This window comes from Herpailurus yagouaroundi, unplaced genomic scaffold, assembly GCF_014898765.1.
Source record: "Herpailurus yagouaroundi ecotype Mexico unplaced genomic scaffold, PumYag 77, whole genome shotgun sequence".
NCBI classification, from domain to species: domain Eukaryota; kingdom Metazoa; phylum Chordata; class Mammalia; order Carnivora; family Felidae; genus Herpailurus; species Herpailurus yagouaroundi.
The window spans coordinates 42,729,223-42,750,420 of NW_024412388.1; the positions used below are offsets into that span (position 1 = coordinate 42,729,223).

At 38.4% G+C, this 21,198-nt stretch overlaps 1 protein-coding gene across 1 annotated transcript in view; it reads left to right on the forward strand.

Moving 5' to 3' along the window:
• Window positions 1-21,198, forward strand: part of ZYG11A (zyg-11 family member A, cell cycle regulator) — a 79,818-nt gene that overhangs the window by 6,608 nt on the left and 52,012 nt on the right. Inside the window, exon 2 of the mRNA XM_040470264.1 lies at window positions 7,418-7,583. Coding sequence (XP_040326198.1) covers window positions 7,418-7,583 — 166 coding nt within the window. The remainder of the gene's footprint in view (window positions 1-7,417; window positions 7,584-21,198) is intronic.

Genomic DNA, 21,198 nt, shown 5'->3' on the forward strand with positions numbered 1-21,198 from the left:
AGTTTTTCCCTTGAGCCTTCAGAGGAGAATGGCCCTGCTCTCAGGGGACTTGTTTTCTGGACTTCTGTTCTCCAGAACTGTGAGAGAACAAATTTCTGTTGTTTTTAGCCATCTCGTTTTTTTTTCTCAGTCTTTATTTAATTTATTTTTTTATTTTATTTTTTTTTATTAAAAAAAATTTTTTTTAACGTTTTATTCATTTTTGAGACAGAGAGAGACAGAGCATGAACGGCGGAGGGGCAGAGAGAGAGGGAGACACAGAATTGGAAGCAGGCTCCAGGCTCTGAGCCATCAGCCCAGAGCCTGACGCGGGGCTCGAACTCACGGACCGCGAGATCGTGACCTGAGCCGAAGTCGGCCGCCCAACCGACTGAGCCACCCAGGCGCCCCTTAATTTATTTTTTTAATTTACATCCAGGTTAGTTGTAATATAGTGCAACAAAGATTTCAGGAGTAGATTAATGCCTCTTACCCATTTAGCCCATCCCCCCTCTCACAACCCCGCCAGTAACCCTCTGCATGTTCTCCATATTTAAGAGTTTCCTCTGTTTTGTCCCCCTTCCTGTTTTTATATTATTTTTGCTTCCCTTCCCTTGTGTTCATCTGTTGTGTGTCTTAAAGTCCTCATATGAGTGAAGTCATATGATTTTTGTCTTTCTCTGACTAATTTTGCTTAGCATAATACCCTCTAGTTCCATCCACGTAGTTGCAAATGGCAGGATTTCATTCTTTTTGATTGCCTACTAATAGTCCAGTGTGTGTGTGTGTGTGTGTGTGTGTGTGTGTGTGTGTGTGTACACACCAAATCTTCTTTATCTATTCATCCATCGATGGACATTTGGGCTCTTTCCATACTTCGGCTATTGTTGATAGTGCTGCTGTAAACATCGGGGTGCATGTGCCCCTTTGAAACAGCATACCTGTATCCCTTGGATAAATACCTAGTAGTGCAATTGCCGGGTCGTAGGGTAGTTCTATTTTTAATTTTTTGAGGAACCTCCATATTGTTTTCCAGAGTTAGTCATCTCATTTTTTGTGGTAATTTTAGCCACACTAGGAAACAAATACATGTTCTAACTTCATTCACCTCCCTTCTGTCTTCTTTGAGAGTTTCATGTTGTCAGAACCAAACTGACAGCAGGGCAAGGGAATCTGTTCAGGAGATCTGCTTTATTCCAGTAGAGAGCAGGGTAGAGAAGATTAAGGAGTGAGTCTGGGTAAGAGGTAGGTGGCAAGTGCTGTAGTACAATTCTGCTTACATAAAGTTTACAGACATGGAGAACTAAGTAGTATACAAGATAATGATTGCCTCTGGGTGAAGGGATGGGAAATAGCATCAGAAAGGGACTGCAAACATACTGGTATATTCATTTTAAGCTATGGGATAAATACAAAAGCGTATTTTAAAAATATACTTTATATTATATTTTATTTTTATATTTGAAATGTTTTATAAATTTTCTTTAATTTTTTTAATGTTTATTTATTTTTGAGAAACAGAGAGACAGAGCATGAGCAGGTGAGGGGCAGAGGGAGAGGGAGACACAGAATCTGAAGCAGGCTCCAGACTCTGAGCTGTCAGCCCAGAGCCTGAAGTGGGGCTCGAACCCACAAACTGTGAGGTCATGACCTGAGCTGAAGTTGGTCATTTAACCGACTGAGCTACCCAGGTGCCCCTGAATGTTTTATAAATTTCTAAATATCTTTTATGTGGATTTAGTCTTTAGTATACTATATTTTTATTTTTGTTCTTTTTAAAAAATGTTTATTTTGAGAGAGAGCAAGAGCAAGTGCACAGGGGAGGGGAAGAGAGAGCAGGAGAGAGAGAATCCTAAGCAGGGTCCTCGCTGTTAGTGCAGAGCCCTGTGCTGTGCTCAATCCAACAAAATGTGAGATCATGACCTGAGCTGAGATTAAGAGTCAGTGCTTAACTGATTAAATTAACAGATTAAGTGCTTAACAGATTAAGTGCTTGACTGACTGAGCCACCCAGCCATCCCTACTATGCTATATTTTTTAAATGGGGCTGTCATGTAGTAATATGGCAAATAATGTTAGAAAATCTTAAAACTAAATATTTGGGATCAAATGTTACAAACATTTGCAAAGTAAGAGAAATCCCCAGCACCCCCACCTAATCCAGATAAAGTGGAAAACATCACTGTAAGCAGACCCTAAATCTTTGACATTTACCAATATCAATAACTTGGGATTGGAGGCTAGGCTTTTGCCAAAATCTGGGAGGGAATTTGAGTGGACACTGTAAACTGTAACTATATATATATAATATAAACTAATATGGGCTAACAAAGGCTGGCTTTACTTTAGTGAAATGGTAGATCTAAAAAAATTTGCTTATGGGAAAGGGAAATGGGGAAGGCTGTCAGTTTTGGTGTGGATTTTGAGTAGAAAGATACCTCTTTAAAATTTGCTACTGGGGTACCTGGGTGGCTCAGTCAGGTATCCAGCTTTGGCTCAAGTCACAATCTCGCGGTTGAGGAGTTCAAGCCCTGCATAAGACTCTGTGCTGACAGCTCAGAGCCTGGAGCCTATTTCAGATTATGTGTCTCCCTCTCTCCGTACCTCTTTCCCCACTTGTGCTCTTTCTCTTTCAAAAATAAATAAACAAAAAAACAATTTGCAGGTTGCCTGGGTGGTGCAGTCAGTTAATTCGTTCGACTTTGGCTCAGGCCATGATCTCAAGGTTTTTAGTTCGAGCCCAACATCAGGCTCTCTGCTGACAGCTCTGAGCCTGGAGCCTGCTTTGGATTTTGTCTCTCTCTCTCTGCTCCTCTCCTGCTCGCATTGTGTCTCTGTTACTGTCTGTCTCTCTCTCTCAAAAATAAATAAACATTAAAAAAAAAATTTGCTACCATAGGCTTGTCTTCACACACATTCAGGGTTTTTTGTTTGTTTGTTTATTCTGAGAGACAGCACAGCTTGGGAAGGGCAGAGAGAGACTCCCAAGCAGGCTCCACACAGTCAGTACAGAGCCCAACGTGGTGCTCAGTCTCATGAACCACAAGATCATGACCTGAACCAAAATCGAGAGTTGGACACTTAACTGACTGGGCCCCACATTTAGGGTTTCTTGCTTGGTTCAGGAAATCTATAGTTGAGAAATTATCAGGGTGAGCCTTGGTAATTCCCCTGGGGTAACCATAGTTTTGCAGAATCTCTCTGATGTGAACATCTTTTTTCTTCTTCTTTTAAGTTTATTTATTTTGAGAGAGAGAGAGTGCAAGAGAGAGAGAGAGACAGAATCCCAAGTAGACTCCACGCTGTCAGTGCAGAGCCCAGTGTGGGGTTTGAACTCATGAACTATGAGATCATGACCTGAGTGGAGATTAAGAGTCATATGCTTAACCAACTGAGCTACCCAGGCGCCCCTGTGACATGTCTTCTACCCAGGCCTCATAGGAGTCCAGTAAATAAAATCCCATTAAAAGTGCGTTCACAATCTTAATTTATGAACCATGAATCTCCATGAGTAAAATTCAACAGAATCAACAACAGGATTACATTCCAGGAAACTTAAGGAAATGGATTATTAAAACACTATAAGTATATTTAAAAGTAAAGATATAAAAGATGAAATAAGTCATGAAAAAAGAACAATATACAATTAGACTATGAAGAAATATATACCACTAAACAAAGAGATAGTGACCTGGGAGATGTGTGGAAATTACCCACATGAAGTATAATCTCCATTTTCCCATGGGCCTGTAAACCAATTCTGGCTTTTAAGACCTAAGTAGAAGTCTCCTGAGACTCTTTCAGGGAATCTTTTTGCTTCCCTCAGTCTTTTGGACATGAATTCTGACCTGGGGAGTTGGAGCAACTAAAATTTTGGGAATGCAAAATGGTAGATCCATTTGGCAAGAACAGGTTGGCATTTTTCTTTTTTTAATTTTTTTTTTTAAACGTTTATTTTTGAGACAGAGACAGAGCATGAACGGGGGAGGGGCAGAGAGAGAGGGAGACACGAATCAGAAGCAGGCTCCAGGCTCTGAGTCATCAGCCCAGAGCCTGACGCAGGGCTCGAACTCACGGACTGTGAGATCGTGACCTGAGCTGGAGTTGGACGCTTAACCGACTGAGCCACCCAGGCGCCCCGGCACTTTTCTTATATAAAGTTAAATACAGACTAGTAGGAAGTGTGGAATCCCAGGGACCCAGGAATCCCATTCCTAGGAAACTACCCAAGAAAAATGAAACCCAGATTCACATAAACTTACATGAATATTTATAGCAGCTTTCTTCAAAACTGTCTAAAACTTTTTTTTTTCAACTTTTTTTTTTTTTTTGGGACAGAGAGAGACAGAGCATGAACGGGGGAGGGGCAGAGAGAGAGGGAGACACAGAATCGGAAACAGGCTCCAGGCTCTGAGCCATCAGCCCAGAGCCTGACGCGGGGCTCGAACTCCCGGACCGCGAGATCGTGACCTGGCTGAAGTCGGATGCTTAACTGACTGCGCCACCCAGGCGCCCCAAAACTGTCTAAAACTTTAAATAATACAAATGCCCTTAATGATAAAATTGTGGAACATGCGGTATAATACTTCTCAGCAATAAAAAAGGAACTAATTACAAAAACACAACATGGAAGAATCTTGAATGCTTTATGGGGAGTGAAAGAAATCAGATTCAAAAGGCCTACATATTGAATGATTCTATTTATATGACATTTTGGAAAAGGGAGAACTCTGGGGACAAACACAGATTTGGTTGCTTGGGGTTGGTGGGAGTGATTGTCTACAAAGGGACATGGGAATTTGTGGGTTATAGAACTGTTCTCTATGTTTATTGTGGTGTGGCACATGACTATGCATTTGTTAAAATTTGTGAACCTAAGTACACCAAAAAGTAATTTTTTTTGCTATATGTAAATTAGACCTCAATTAAAACACACACACACACACATACACAGAAATGAATAGGAAGAAAGTGATTACAGTAGTCTCCCTTTATCTGAGGTTTCACTTTCTGTGGTTTCACTTACCCTAAATCAACTGTAGTCCCGAAGTAGGTCATCGTTTGTTTTATTTTATTTTATATTTTTAACGTTCATTTATTTTTGAGAGAGAATGTGAGCAGAGGAGGGGCAGAGAGAGAAGGAGACACAGAATCTGAAGCAGGCTCCAGGCTCTGAGCTGTCAACACAGAGCCCCACGTGGGGCCTGAACTCACAGACCATGAGATCATGACCTGAGCCGAAGTCGGACACTTAACCAACTGAGCCACCCAGGCACCCCTCAGGTCATCTTCTCTTGGCATATTGTCAGAAAATCATTAGTAGTCTAATGCTGCTTCACACTGCCTGTGGCATTCACCTCACTGCTTTTCATCATGTAGCCATTTTATCATTTCATATCCTCACAAGAAGGATGAGTACAGTACAGTTAAGATATTTTGAGAGACAACATTGATATAATTTATTACAGTATATTGTTAATCTCTTACTATGCCTAGTTTATAAATTAAACTTTATTTTAGGTATGTAGAGGAGAAAACAGTCTGTATCGGGTTTGGTACTGTGGGCAGTTTTAGGCATCCACTGGGAGTCTTGGAACACATCTTCTGTGGATACGTGGATAAGTGGGGGACTACTGGATAGCATGTGAACTTATTGGAGAAATTTAGTTATGAAGAGGAGTAACTGAAGAGAATGTGGGTTTCTGCAGAAGGTGTTTTTGTTTTTAAGGTATATAGCAGAACAAATTATATGTTAAGAATGATCCATTTGAGGACACTCTGAAGATGTATGCATGAAGAAATGATAGGAGGGACCAAGACAAGGGGGGATGAAGTCAGTCAGCACATGTGGAAGTGTTGGGCTTTGCAAGGAGGTACACATTTTCTTTTTTTGTTTCTTTTTGTTTTTAAAGTTTATTTTTGAGAGAGAACACACACAAGCAAGGGAAGAGCAGAGAGAGAGAATCCCAAGTGGAGCTTGAACTCAGGAACCATGAGATCATGACCTGAGCTGAAATCAAGAATTGGATGCCTAACCCAGGTGCCCCGCCCCCTCAATATTTTCCATGTAAGAGGAAAGTAGAGGAAGGATGCATGCATTTTCCGGCTAAATTTGATGGTGAGATGGCCTCATTTTTCTCCATGAAGTGAGTCAGATTCTGATAGCATAAAATGCATTTGAGGAATAAGTAGAAGGCATGGAATAATTCTTGCCTGATGTTGGGAGAGTACCCTGTCTTGAAGACCTTATGGACAGACAACTGTCTCAGAGCTACGGAGGGCTAATTTGAAGTTAATGATTATGAATTTGCTGTGAAATGCTATGTTATGGGAATCTTCCTCTTTCCCATAGATGATTAGCTGCTGTGTGTTGCCACAAAAAACTAGTTAGTAGAGTTCTTCTAAGAATGGAGTTTTGTCTGGAGAGGGAATAAGGAGTTGAGGGTATTTGCAAAGGAGTAATTTTTACTTTGGATCATGGAAGGAACTTAATCATTTGAAAGTGGTGTGGAAGTCAAGGAATTATTCCATGTTGAAGCCTCTGACAAAGGTAACAACCACTGTTTGACCTATGTCTATCTCTTCGTGTCTGATACAGTGCCATGCCTTTCAAATATTTGTTGGATAAACAAATGCCAGTTTCTCTTAGAGGAGAAAGAGACCATATGCCTCTTTACTCTCACCTCACTGTCAGTTCTTACTCTTCTACAGCAGCCTGGTATAGCGCACTTTTACGTTGTGAACACTTGAGGGTAAGAATAGGCAGGCCTGGGGCACCTGCATGCCTCAGTCAGTTAAGTGTCTGACTTTTGGTTTTGGTTCAGGTCATGATTTCATGGTTTGTGAGTCTGAGCCCCGCGTCAGACTCTTTGCTGCCAGTGGAGAACCTGCTTGGGATTCTCTCTTTCTCTCTGCCCCTCCCTGGCTCGCACTCTCTCTCTCTCAAAATAAATAAATAAACTTAAAAAAATACACTTAAAAAAAAAAAAAGAATAGACAGGCCTTATCCTCTGGGACATAGTAATCACTGAGTAATAAATATTTGTTGAGTGAATGACCATGTGATGTCTGTTTGAGTTGCCCCTGTGTTTCATTGAAGTTGTCACATTTCTTGGTTGTGTTCCCCACTATTAGCTCCAAAAGGATTAAAATAATATTTTGCTCATTGCTGTATTTTCAATGGCTGGTACACAACAGGTGATGAGTGAAGGATTGAGAGAACTTATTTTTTTTCAAGATACAACAGAAATAGATAAAATCTTCCATTCAGTTAACAGTTGGAATAAGGTGGTTTCGTTACATATAAATCATGTAAGTCACTACTAGGGTAAGGAGAATGTATCTTCAGATATCCTTACCAACTAGTTTGATGTCTTTTGCATGGTCTACTTCTGTGCTGAGTTTTTCTGGATGTATTCTAACAAAGTTTGTTTTCTAGGAGGAGGCATCTCCCTACTCTTTGGTCAACATCTGCCTGAACTTCCTGATTGCTAACCTAGAGAAATTGTGTTCTGAAAGATCTGATGGAACATTGTGCCTTCCAGAGCATTGGAGTTTTCCTCAGGAAGTAGCTGATCGATTCCTTGGGGTGATGACATGGCAAGGTAATAATAACACTCTTTTATTTTAATTTTTTAAAGTTTATTTCTTTATTTTGAGAGAGAGTGCGCACTCGCGAGCACTCTTGGATGAGTGCACGGGGGAGGGGCAGAGAGAGAAGGGGGAGAGAGAGAATGCCAAGCCCGTCTGGGGCTCGATCCCATGAACTGTAAGATCATGACCTGATCTGAAATCAAGAGTTGGACACTTAACCAACTGAGTCACCCAGGTATCCCTATTTAATTTTTTTTGATAAGGTTTCTTTATATTGTACTCTTAAAGCATCTTACTATTTGAAGAGTGCTTTCATATCCAGTTCCTGTTTTACTCCTCACAACAAATGGATGGGAAATAGGGAAATAATTTCCATTTTATTTGTGTGGAGATTTGAATCTCAGAGTCTTTCTGGGATCCCTTGCAGGAAATTTGTCTTGTTTCTAGGTTTATCCTGCTATTAGCTTAGCAGAGTGAAGACAATGGAGAACTAAACCAAGTTCCCACTCATCTGTTTGCTCTCTAGCTTTTGAAGTGCTGTTCCTATAATTCTTGTCTCCTACTCTTTTCGTTGTGAATACGAGACTTAAAAATCTTTTCATTTACTTCCCCTTGTAGTGAGGCTTTCAAAACCTCACCAAAAGTTGTTATTTTACTTTTTGATTACAGCCTTTCTGGTGGATGTGAAGTATTTATTGTGGTTTTGTTGCATTTCCCTAATGAGTAATGATGTTGAGCATTTTAAATGGTGTTTATCATGTTACTGTTTTTTTTTAAGTTTATTTATTTTGAGAGAGACAGTGCAAGTGGGGGACGCGCAGAGAAAGAGGGAATCTCAAGCAGTCTCCACACAGTCTGTGCAGAACCCAGTGTAGGGCTTGAACTCACAACCATGAGATCATGACCTGAGCTGTAATCAAGGGTGGGACACTTAACCAACTGAGCCACCCAGGCATCTCCACTTTTTTTTTAAAATGTTTATCAGTTTTTTCTTAATATAAAGGCTTTTGGTAACAAATTACTGAGATGTGTTTCACATACTGTATAATTCACCTACTTAAAGTGTACAGTTCAATGGTATTATTTTTGTTTTTAGCGATTTGGGCGGCTGTCATCACAATCAATTTTAGAACATTTTTTGTCACCTCAAAAAGAAACTCCTTACCCATCCCCCAATCCTACGCAACTACTCATAGACTTTTTATTTCTGTGTTGTTTTTTTTTCCTGAACATTTAATATAAATCAAATTGTATAATATGTGGTCTTTTATATCTTCTTTGGAGACATGTCTATTCATATCCTTTGCCCAGTTCTTTCTTTTTCTTTTTTTTCTTTTTATTTACTTATTCTTTTAATTTAAAAAAAAATTATTAATTTTTTAGTTTACATCCAAGTTAGTTAGCATATAGTGCAACAATGATTTCAGGAGTAGATTCCTTAATGCCTGCATTTAGCCCACCCCCTCCCACAACCCCTCCAGCAACCCTCTGTTTGTTCTCTATATTTAAGAATCTCTTATGTTTTGTCCCTCTCCCTGTTTTTATATTATTTTTGCTTCCCTTCCCTTATGTTCATCTGTTTTGTATCTTAAATTCCTCATATGAGTAAAATCATATGATATGTGTCTTTCTCTGGCTAATTTCACTTTAGCGTAATACCCTCTAGTTCCATCCACGTAATTCCAAATGGGAAGATTTCATTCTTTGTGATTGCCGAATACTTTTTTTTTAAATGTTTATTTATTTTTGAGAGAGAGAGAGAGGGAGGGGCAGAGAGAGAGGGAGAAATAGAAAATCCCAAGCAGGCTCAGCACTGTCAGCACAGAGCCCCAGAAATTTAAAAAAATGATCACCATGATAAATCTAGTTACCATCTGTTAACCATACAAAGGTTTTACAATATTACTGACTATATTCCCTATGCTGTACATTACATCCCCATGTCTTATTTTCTTGTTACAAGTCCCTTATCAGTTACATGGTTGCAATTATTTTCTTCCATTCTATGAATTCTCTTTTCACTTTGCTGATAGTGTGTTTTGACTTACAAACAGTTTTAATTTTTTAATGTTTATTTCTGAGAGAGAGACGAGTGCGAACGGGGGAGAGGCAGAGAGAGGAAGACACAGAATCCAAAGCAGGCTCCAGGCTCTGAGCTGTCAGCACAGAGCCCAACGCGGGGCTCAAACTCACAAGCTGCAAGGTCATGACCTGAGCCGAAGTCGGATGCTTAACCGACTGAGCCACTCAGGTGCCCCAAAAATGGTTTTAATTTTCATGAAGTCCAATTTATCTATTTCTTTTCTGGCTTATGCTTTTGGTATCATATCTAAAAATTCATTGCCAAATCCAAGGTCCTAAAGATTATACCTGTATTTTCTTCTAAGAGTGTTGGTTTTTTCACTCCTACACTCTTAGGTTTTTGGTCCATTTTGAGTTTATTTTTGTATATGGCATGAAGTGTAAGAGTCCAGCTTTATGTTTTCCATGTGCCTATACAGTTGTCCCATCACTATTTGTTGAAAAGTTTATTCTTTCACTATTGAATGGTGTTGGCACCCTTTTAAAAAATCAGATGAACACAGAGCATTGTGTTTATTTCTTACCTTCATTTCTGTTCTGCGAAGCAATATGTCTATCCTTTGTCTGTATGACCCTATCTTGATTGCTGTTGCTTTGTAGTAAATTTTGAAATTCGAAAGTGAGAATTCTCTTTTTAGGATTGTTTTGGCTATTCTGGGTCCTTTATATTTCCGTATGAAGTTTAGAACCAGTTGGTCAGTTTCTACAAAGAATCCAGCTGGGATTTGAATAAGGATTGCATCAAATAGGTACGTTAATTTGGAGAGCATTACCATCTTAACAGCATTAAAGTCTTCTGATGATGAACATGATGTCTGTTTATTTAGATCATCTTGAATTATTTTCTAATGTTTTGCCATCTTAACCATTTGAAATCTTCATGAGTTTGGGTTAACTTTCTATTAAACTGGACTTTCATTTCTTTGAACAGTGTTTTTTAGTTCATGTATATAAGTTTACACATCTTTTGTTAAATTTATTTCTATATTTTATTCTTTTGATATTATTTTATGTGGAATTGCTTTCTTAATTTCATTTTTGTTATTTACATATTTATTTACTTATATTTATTTATTTTTTTGAGAGAAAGAGGGAGAGGGGCAGAGAAGAAGGGGCAGACCCTGGGATCATGACCTGAGCCAAATCAAGCTTAACCAGCTGAGCCTCCCAGGTGCCCCTTAATTTCATTTTTGGATTGTTCATTTTTAGTGTACAGAAATATAGTTGATTTTCTTTTTGAAATGTACAAAACTAGAAAATGTAAATAAACCTCAGTATATTCAACCTAAACAATTATCAACTCATGGCCAATCTTGCATCATCTACACACCTACCCACCTTTGTCCTGCCCCCAGATATTTTGAAGTAAATCCCAGGTATTATGTTATTTCAACTGTAAATGTAGGTGGGGAGTGGGGCTTGTAAAATGTATATACATAACCGTAATTTTAATTTAACGCTTAAAAATTTTAATATTCGTTTTTTAATATCAGATAGTGAGCGTTCATTTTGACTGATTGTCTTACAACTTTTAAAAACCTTTGTTTGAATTAGTATCTAGGTGAGGTCCATATATTGTGATCGGTTGATAGGGTTTTTAGCCCTCTTTTGATCTACAGGCTATCTCGTATTATTTTGCAATATGTATGTTATATGTGTATATATCTCTATCTTTGTGTGTGTGTGTGTGTGTGTGTGTGTGTGTGTAAGACTTTATTTTTTAGAGCAGTTTTAGATTTACAACCAGATTGAGGGTACACACATGCATAGTCTCCCCTATTGTCAACGTCACTCATTAGAATAGTACTTTTTTTTTTAACCAAGGATGACGCTACCTTTGACACCTCATAGTCACCCAGAGTCCATGTTTTAGTTCAGGGTTCGCTCTTGGTGTTGTGTATCCTGTGGGTTTGGACAAAAGTATAAAGACATACCCATCATTATATCATAAAGAATATTTTCACTGTCCTAAAAATCCTCTGTCCTCTGCCTGTTCATACCTTCCTCCCATGCCTGGCAATCACTGATGTTTATATTGTCCCCATAGTTCTGCATATTTGGAATCCTGTGGTATGTAGCCTTTTCATATTGGCTTCTTTCACTCAGTAATATGCATTTCACTCCATGTTTTTTATAGCTTGATAGCTCATGTCTTTTTAGTGCTGAATAATAGTCCATTGTCTGGATGTGCCACTGTTTATTCATTTACCTACCCAAGGATGTCTTGCCTCCAAGTTTTGGCAATTATTGAATAAAGCTACTGTAAACATCTCTGTGCAGGTTTTTGTGTGGACATAGTTTTCATCTCCTTTGGGTAAGTAACAAGGAATGTAATTGCTAGATCATATGGTAAGAATATGTTTAGTTTTGTAAGACACTGACAAACTGTCTTCCAGAATGGCTTTTGTACCATTTTGCATCCCACCAGCAGTGTATGAGAGCTCCTGTTGCTTCACATCCTGCCCAACTTTTGGTGTTATCAGTGTTCTGGATTTTGGCCATTCTAATAAGTGTGTAGTGCTGTCTCACTGTTGTCTTAATTTGCATTTCCCTGATGACATGTGATGTGGAGCATCTTTTCCATATGCTTATTTGCCATCTATATATCATCTTTGGTGAGGTCTTTTCAGGTCTTTGGCCCACTTTTTAATTGGAATGTTTTCTTATTGTTTTTGTTTTCTTATTGTTAGGCATTCTTTTTTTTTTTAATGTTTATTTTTGAGAGAGAGAGAGCACACACTAATGTGAGTTGGGGAGGGGCAGAGAGGGAGACAGAGGCTTCGCACTGACTCCCATGCGGCGCTTGAACTCACAAACCATGAGATCATGGCCTGAGCCAAAGTTGGATGTTCAAATGACTGAGCCAGCCAGGCGCCGCATGAGTTCTTTATATGTTTTTGGATAAGTCATTTATCCGATAGGCCTTTTGCAATTATTTTCTCCCAATCTGGCTTGTCTTTTAATTATTTGGATATTCTCTTTCACAGAACATATGATTTTAATTTTATTTGAATTAAGTTAAATCAAATTTTGTTTTATTATACTTCTAAATGTTTATTTTTGGGTGAAAGAGAGTGAGTGAGGATGGGGCAGAGAGAGGGGGCCAGAGGATCTGAAGCAGGCATTGCACTGAAAGCAGTGAGTCCGATGTGGGGCTCAAACTCATGAACTGTGACATTATGACCTGAGCCGAAGTTGGACTCTCAATTGACTGAGCCCCACAATTTTAATTTTAATGAAGTCCAGCTTATCAATAATTTTTTTCATGGATTGCGTCTTTGGTGTTGTATCTAAAAAGGCATTACTATACCCATTATACCCATAGATTTTCTTCTGTTACATTCTAGGAGTTTTATAGTATTGTGTTTTACAGTTAGGTGTGTGATCTGTTTTTGAGTTAATTTTTTTAATGTTTTTTATTTTAACGTTTGTTTATTTTTTGATTCCGTGAGCAGGAGAGCGGGGCAGGGGGACAGAGAATCCCAAGCAGACTCCAAACTGGCAGTACAGAGCCCAACTCGGGGCTTGAATACACAGACCCTAAGATCATGACCCGAGTCAAAATCAAGAGTCAGATGCTCAACTGACTGAGCCATCCAGGCACCCTGTTTTGAGTTAATTTTTGTGAAACGTGTTAGTTAGGTCTGTGTCTAGATTCATGTTTTTTTGTTTCTGTTTTTTCATGTGGATTTCCATTTGTTCCAACATCATTTGTTGAAGAAACTATATATTTGCCATTGAATTGTCTTGGTTCTTTGAGTCAAAGATCAGTTGACTGTATTTATTGGGTCTGTTTCTGGGCTCTCTCTTCTGTTCCGTTAATATCTTTATTCTTTTACCAGTACCACACTGTCTTGATTATTGTAGCTTTATAGTGAGTCTTGAAGTTACGTAGCGTCAGCTCTCCAACTTTGTTCTTTTCTTTCAATATTATGTTGGCTATTCTAGGTCTTTTGCCTTTCCATATAAACTTTATTTATTTATTAAAAAATTTTTTTAATGTTTTATTTTTGAGAGAGACAGAGCCCGAGCAGGGGAGGGGCAGAGAGAGAGGGAGACACAGAATCCGAAGCAGGCTCTAGGCTCTGAGCTGTCAGCACAGAGCCTGACGTGGGGCTCGAACCCACTAACCATGAGATCATGACCTGAGCTGAAGTCCGATGCTTAACCAATTGAGCCACCCAGGCACCCTCCATATAAACTTTAAAAAAAATTATTTTTAATGTTTATTTATTTTTGAGACAGACATGAACGGGGGATGGTCAGAGAGAGAGGGAGACACAGAATCTGAAGCAGGCTCCAGGCTCTGAGCTGTCAGTACAGAGCCTGACATGGGGCTCGAACTCATGGACCATGAGATCATGACCTGAGCTGAAGCTCAGCTGACTGAGCCACCCAGGAGAATATAAACTTTAGAATCAGTTTATTGACATTCACAAAATAACCTGCTAGGATTTTTATTAAGATTGCATTGTATCTGTATATCAACCTGGGGAAAACTGATAACTTGAAAAAAAAAATTTTTTTTGTTTGGATATTTATTTATGTTGGGGGAGAGTGCAAGTGGGCAGGGGCAGAGAGGGGAACAGAGGATCTGAAGCAGGCTCTGTGCTGACAGGCTTTCAACAGCAAGTCCAATGTGGGCTTGAACTCACGAACTGAGAGTTCGACCTGAGCCAAAGCCGGATGCTCTGCCCACTGAGCCACCCAGGTGCCCCTAAAAATTTTTTTTAATTCCAGTGTAGTTAACATACAGTGTTATATTAGTTTCAAGTGTGCAATATAGTGATTCAGCAGTTCCATACATCACCCAATGTTCATCACAAGTGCACTTCTTAGCCCCATTACCCATTTCACCCATACCCCTACCTCCCTCCAGTCTGGTAACAGGAGTGTTTGTTCTCCACAGTTAAGAGTTGTTTCTTAGCTTATTTTTCTCTCTCTCGCCCTCTCTTTTTTTCTCTTTGCTCATCTGTTTCTTAAATTCCACATATAAGTGAAATCATATGGTATTTGTCTTTCTCTGACTGACTTATTTCACTGAGCATTATAGTCTCTAGCTGCATCCATGTTGTTGCCAATGGTAAGATTTCTTTCTTTTTTATTGCTGAATAATGCAAAAAACTGATATTTTATAACATTGAATCTTCCTCTTCATGAACATAGAATATCTCTCCCACTTATTTAGTTCTTTGATTTCATTTATCAGTTTTCTAGTTTTCCTCATATAGATCTTGTACAAACTTTTTTAGATTTATACTTAAGTATTTCATTGTTTTGGGGTGTTGATGTAAATGGTATTCTATTTAATGTCAAAGTCCCTTTTTCATTGTTGGTATATAGGAAAGCTAGTCACTTTTTGTATAGTAACCTTGTATTGTGCAATCTTGCTGTAATATTAGTTCCAGGCGTTGTTTTTTTGTTTTGTTTTATTTTTTTGTGATTCTTTCTGATTTTCCACGTAAATAATATGTCACCCGTGAACAAAGAGCTTTATGTCTTCCTTCCTAATCTCTTTTTTCTCTGTCTTGTCTTATTGCATTAGCAAGGACTTCCAGTACAGTGTTTAAAAGGAGTGGTGAGAGGGGACATCCTTGTGTTGTACTTTATCTTAGTGAGAAAGTTTTGAATTTCTTACCATTAAGTATGTTAGTTGTAGATTTTTTGTAAATAGTTTTCAAGTTGAGGAAATTCATCTCTATTTGTAGTTTACTTAGAGTTGTTATTAGGAATGAATGTTGGATTTGTCAAATGCTTTTTTTTTTCATTTATTCATATGATCATGTGATTTTCCTTTTTGCATGTGATGGGTTACATTAATTGATGTTTGAATGTTGAGCCAGCCTTCTATACCTGGGATAAATCCATTTGGTTGTGGTACAGATTTCTTCTTATATGTTTTTGGATCCGGTTTGCTAGTGTTTTGTTGAGGATTTGGTTTACTGATATTTTGTTGAGAATTTTTGCATCTGTGTTCATAAGAGAGATTTATCAGTAGTTTTCTTTTGTAATATCTGTGTGGTTTTGCTGTTAGGGTAATGCTTGCCTCAAAGAATTAGTTAGGAAGTATGTCCGTATGTCCTCTGCTTCTATTTTTTTTTTTAAGTTTATTTATTTATTAGGAGAGAGAGAGAGAATGATGTGGGGCTCAATCCTATGACACTGGGGTCAAGACCAGAGCTGAAATCAAGAGTCGGATGCTCAGTCCGACTGAGCCACTGAGCCACCCATGTGTCCCTTCTCTTTCATTTCTGATACTAGTAATTTGTCTCCTCTTTTTCTTTTTCTTTTTTCTTTTCTTTTTTTTTTTTTACTTAACCTGGACTTTTTAAATAACCAGCTTTTGGTTTTGTTGATTTTTCTCTATTGATTTATATTGATTTCACATTTTCAATTTCATTGATTTCTTTTCTAATTCTTACTATTTCTTTTCCTCTGTTTAATTTGGATTTAATTTGTTCTCCTTTTTTTTTTTTTTAATGTTTATTTATTTTGTGGGAGAGAGAACATGCACACACGTGAGCAGGGGAGGGGCAGAGAAGGAGGGAGAGAGAATCCCAAGCAGGCTGCACACTGTGAACGCAGAGCCTGATGTGGGACTTGAACCCACAAACCGAGATCACAACCTGAGCTGAAATCAAGAGTAGATGCTCCACCGACTCAGCCACGTAGGCATCCCTAATTTGTTCTTTTTCTAGTTTCCTAAGGTGGAAATTTAAATGATTGATTTTATTTTATTCTTAAAAAATATTTATTTATTAATATTTTATTTCTAAGTAATCTCTACACCCAATAGGTGGGCTTTATCTCACAACCCTGAGACTAAGAGTCTCATGCTCCTCGGAGTGAGCCAGCCAGATGCCCCAAGATGATTGATTTTAGATCTTTCTTTTCTCTTATATGTATTCAGAGCTGTCATTTTTCCTCTAAGCACTGCTTTCACTTTATCCCACTAATTTTGATAAACTGTGTTTTCATATTGTTCCAAATTTAAAATTTCTCTTACTACACTGTAATTAACTAATTGTAATTTAAATAAAAACTTGGGAAAGGAATAAAATAGAAAAAAAAACCCAAAAAACAATTTAAAATTTCTCTTGAGATTTCTTCCTTGATCCATATATATTTTTTTAATGTTTGTTTATTCTTGAGAGAGAGTGCAAGTGGGAGAAAGGAAGAGAGAGAGAGGAAGACACAGAATCCAAAGCAGGTTCCAGGCTCTGAGCTGTCAGCACAGAGCCCAACACAGGGCTCAAACCCATGAGCTGTGAGACATGACATGAGCCTAAGTCAGACACTTAACCGACTGAGCCACCCAGGCGCCCCTCCATATGTTTGTTTAGAAGTGGATTATTTAATCTCTGTTTGTTTAGAGATTTTACAGTTATTTTTATATATTTATTTTACTTTCTAAAATGTTTATTTACTTATTTTGAGAGAGAGAGCGCATGCATGCTTGTGATCAGGGGAGGGGCAGAGAGAGGAAGAGAAAGAATCCCAAGCAGGCTCCCCACCGTCAGTGTGGGAGCTAGATGCAGGGCTCCATCTTAGGAATCATGAGATCACCACCTGAGCTGAAATCAAGAGTCAGATGCTTAACTGACTGAGCCACCCCAGTGCCCCCAGTTATTTAATTTTTTTAAAGAAATTGTGGTAGTTTTTCTGTAGTGTTTTCCCACAATCTGGATTTTTCCATTGTTGACAGTGCTGTGATTTTGACTATTCCTCTGATCCCTGTAATCCCTATAAATTGAAAGTTAGAGGTAGAGGCTTGATCATATTCAGGTTTGATGGTTTTGGTTGTACCTTGTACTTCCTTAAGGGGATTAATTAAGTCTGGTTGTCCAGATGGTTTTGTGATTTTTGGTGGTCATAGATGGTCATTGCCTAGATCCATTAAATCATCAGAGAATTCTTGTACCTTTGACTTTTAGTATTAATTACTCTTGACCTTTCTGACTTCAGAGTATTTCATTTTTCTGTTTTTTTCTTGTATCCTTGGTTACTCTGCCATAATTTCCTTGTATGCTCCTGTTTTTCTATGTATCCCTTAAGTGTTTTATATTCCTTAAGGTTCCATCTTGGGTACCCATCTCACTTTATAGACTCTTTGGGTCTGTGGGTAATCTTTTTAAATTTTTGTTGTTGTTGTTTAGCTACCACTATTCTCCGATTCCCCAGAGTTCGCAGCACAGTACTTTTATTTTAAGCTCTAGAACCGCATATCCAGGATGCCTCATGGATATACTGCATTTCTTCTCTGGGCTGCTCAGTCATCATATTTTTCTGGTTTTCTTCCTTCCTCAGTGGCTGTGCTGCTGATCTGTTTCCTTATCTAGCTCCCCTTGAAAGACAGTACAAATTAAAGTTTTAAGATATCTGGCTCTGATGCCAGACTGTCTAGGTTTGTACAGTCATGACTATTAGATGTTTCCTTGGGCCAGCTACTTAACTTTAGTATGCCTCAACTCATCTGCAAAATGTGGCTAACAATAATCCCTACCTCATTGGGTTTTATGAGGATTTGGAGAGTTAATATATCTAAAACGTTTAGAACATTCAGCAGCTGTCAGTTGCTATTATGACTGTTATTCCTCATTCTACTGACCTTAAATGTAAATGTTTTCGGTACTTTGTCTTGCTCCTTCTTTTACATTCCCATGTTATCCATTCCCACAGTTTTAAATACTGTCTTTGTGCCAGTTAATTTCAAGTGTTAATACTTCAGTCTTGTAGGTTTAAAATCTATAGAATCTAGAATGCCAGCTGATATTTTGGGGAATTCTGAAGGTGTAACAACTACTCAGATCTGTTTGGTTGTGGTGTAGAATTCTTTTTATACATTGTTGGATTCAGTTTACTAATATTTTGTTGAGGATTATATTATACCATAATTCTTCTATAATTTCTTTTAGAGAATAGAAACAGAGGAGATAGTTCCTAACTCATTCTTTGAGGCCAGCATTACCCTAACAGCAAAACCACACAGATGTTATAAAAGAAAACTACTGACAAATCTCTGTCATGAACACAGATGCAAAAATCCTCAACTATTCAGATCTGTGTTGAGCTGGGCTGTGAACGCTGGACCTTATACCTCCCAACTCAGTTTTGGAAATGGGTCTGCATGGGGAAGTGGTGTGACCTTGGGTGGGACAACTGTTTGTCCCATTGGACTACAGCCAGTGTAGTCCCCATAGATGAGGGCTGTTAGCTGTTGGCACTCCCAACAGATCTAGTAGTAAGTCCTTTGTTCCTAAAAAGGATCTAGTTGTCCTATTGCAGCATCTACTACACTGCCATTTTCCCCATCTCCAAAATGACCATCTACCTATTTGTTTAGTGACATTTTTCATTTCTTCTTCTCTCCTTGGTAATATTGAAACATTTTCTACTTTCAAATATATATCTCATTCTTTTCCTCTTACCTCCTATCATAGATACCTTTTCTTTCCTTTCCTCTGACCTCATATGCACTCTCTTCACTTCTGCTTTTGCCCCTTGGCAAGCTCTGCCACACAGCAAACAGTCCTCTTAAAGTTTAATCAGATCTGGACATTACCTCTGTCACTCTTGAAAGGCTTCTCCTTGTACTTAGGATAAAAAGTCAGTTTCTTGCCCTGGTCTGCACGATTGACTCTTCTTGCCTCTGTCTCTAACCTGTCAGATGCTGGTATCCCCTCATCAACTATGCTTCAGCCATACTGGTTTGCTCTTATTTCACAGAAAAAGCCAACCTGTTTCCCACATCAGGACTTCAGCTTTTCCTTCCATCTAGAATGACAACTACTACCTTCATCTTTCATGTCCTTCAGGTCTCAGCTTAAACATCACCTCCTCAGCCTCCTCAGAGAGACAGAGGATTCTTGTTTTCCTTTTTCATTTCCTTACCCCTCTATCATGTTCTTGTTTGTTTCCTTTAGAACTCTCACTACATTTATTTTATTTTATTTTATTTTATTTTATTTTATTTTATTTTATTTTATTTTATTTTATAATTTATTTTTTATTTTGAGGGAGAGAGAACGCATGAGTGAGCAGGAGAGGGGCAGAGAGAGGGAGAGAGAGAATCCCTAGCAGGCTCTGCTGTCAGCAGAGTGCCCAGAATGGGACTCAGTCTCACGAAGTGTAAGATCACGACCTGAGCTGAGATCAAGAGTCAGATGCTTAACCCACTGAGCCACCCAGGTGCCCCTTACTACATTTCAAAAATTTTTTAATTTAAATTTGAGTTATTTAACATACAGTGTAGTATTACTTTCAGGTATACAATCTAGTGATTCAACACTTATGCTCCAACACCCAGTGCTCATAACAAGTGTATTTCTTAATCCCCAGCATCTATGTTAACCCATCCTCCCACCCACCTCCCATCTGGTAACCATCGGTCTGTTCTCTATAGTTAAGAGTCTGTTTCTTGGTTTGGCTCTCTCTCTCCCTTTTTCACTTTGTTTTGTTTTGTTTTGTAAGTTCCACATAGGAGTGAAATCATACGGTATTTGTCTTTCTCTGACTGACTTATTTCCCTTAGCATAATACCCTCTTGCTCCATCCATGTTGTTGCACATGGGAAGATTTCATTATTTTTTATGGCTGAGTAGTATTTCATTGTGTGTTATATATACACATACCACATCTTTTTTTCCCCCCCTATATCTTTATCTACTCATCAGTCGATAAGATACCTAGGCTGTTTCCATAATTTTGCTATTAATATGTAATGATTCTTTAAACATAGGGGTGTATGTATCCCTTTGAATTAGTATTTTTGTATTCTTTGGATAAATACCAAATAGTCTGATTATTGGATTGTAGCATAGTTCTGTTTTTAATTCACTCAATACATTTTTTAAAAATGTTAATTTTTTGAGAGAGAAAGAGCAAGCGAGCAGGGAGGGCAGAGACAAAGAGGGGACAAAGGATCCCAAGCGGGCTCCATGCTGAGAGCAGTAAACCTGATGTGGGGCTCCAACTCACAAACCATGAGATCACAACCTGAACCCAACTTAGAAGCTCAACCAACTCAGCCACCCAGGCACCCCTCACTTACTACATTTTTAATGTTAGATATTTTCTGCTTGTCTGGTATTCTCCCTCTAGAGTGTAAGTAAACTCCATGATGGTATGAAGCCATGTCTGTCTCATTCACTGTGAAGTATAGCACTTTGCATACAGTGAACATTCAGTATTTGTTGAATAAATGTATGAATCAGTGTATTAAATTCTTCCTCAAAATCTGAAGTATAGGGACTTTCTTCCTCCTGTCTTGGTAGCACAGCCCAGCTCAAACTGAAAAGGTGGGAATCAGCTTAAATACCTCCCCCATTCTGTTCAGCCACCATGTTCTGTCAGCCCTGTTTTAAACTTTTATCTTGCATTATGAGAAGCATCAATAATCTCTTGCCCCATCTTCCATCAGACACCATCCTAATTCCTTTACAGTCACATAATTGGTCTTTCTAAAAATATAATTATGACTTTTTTATTAAATTTTTTAATGTTTGTATTTAATTTTAAGAGATAGGACATGAGTGGGGGAGGGGC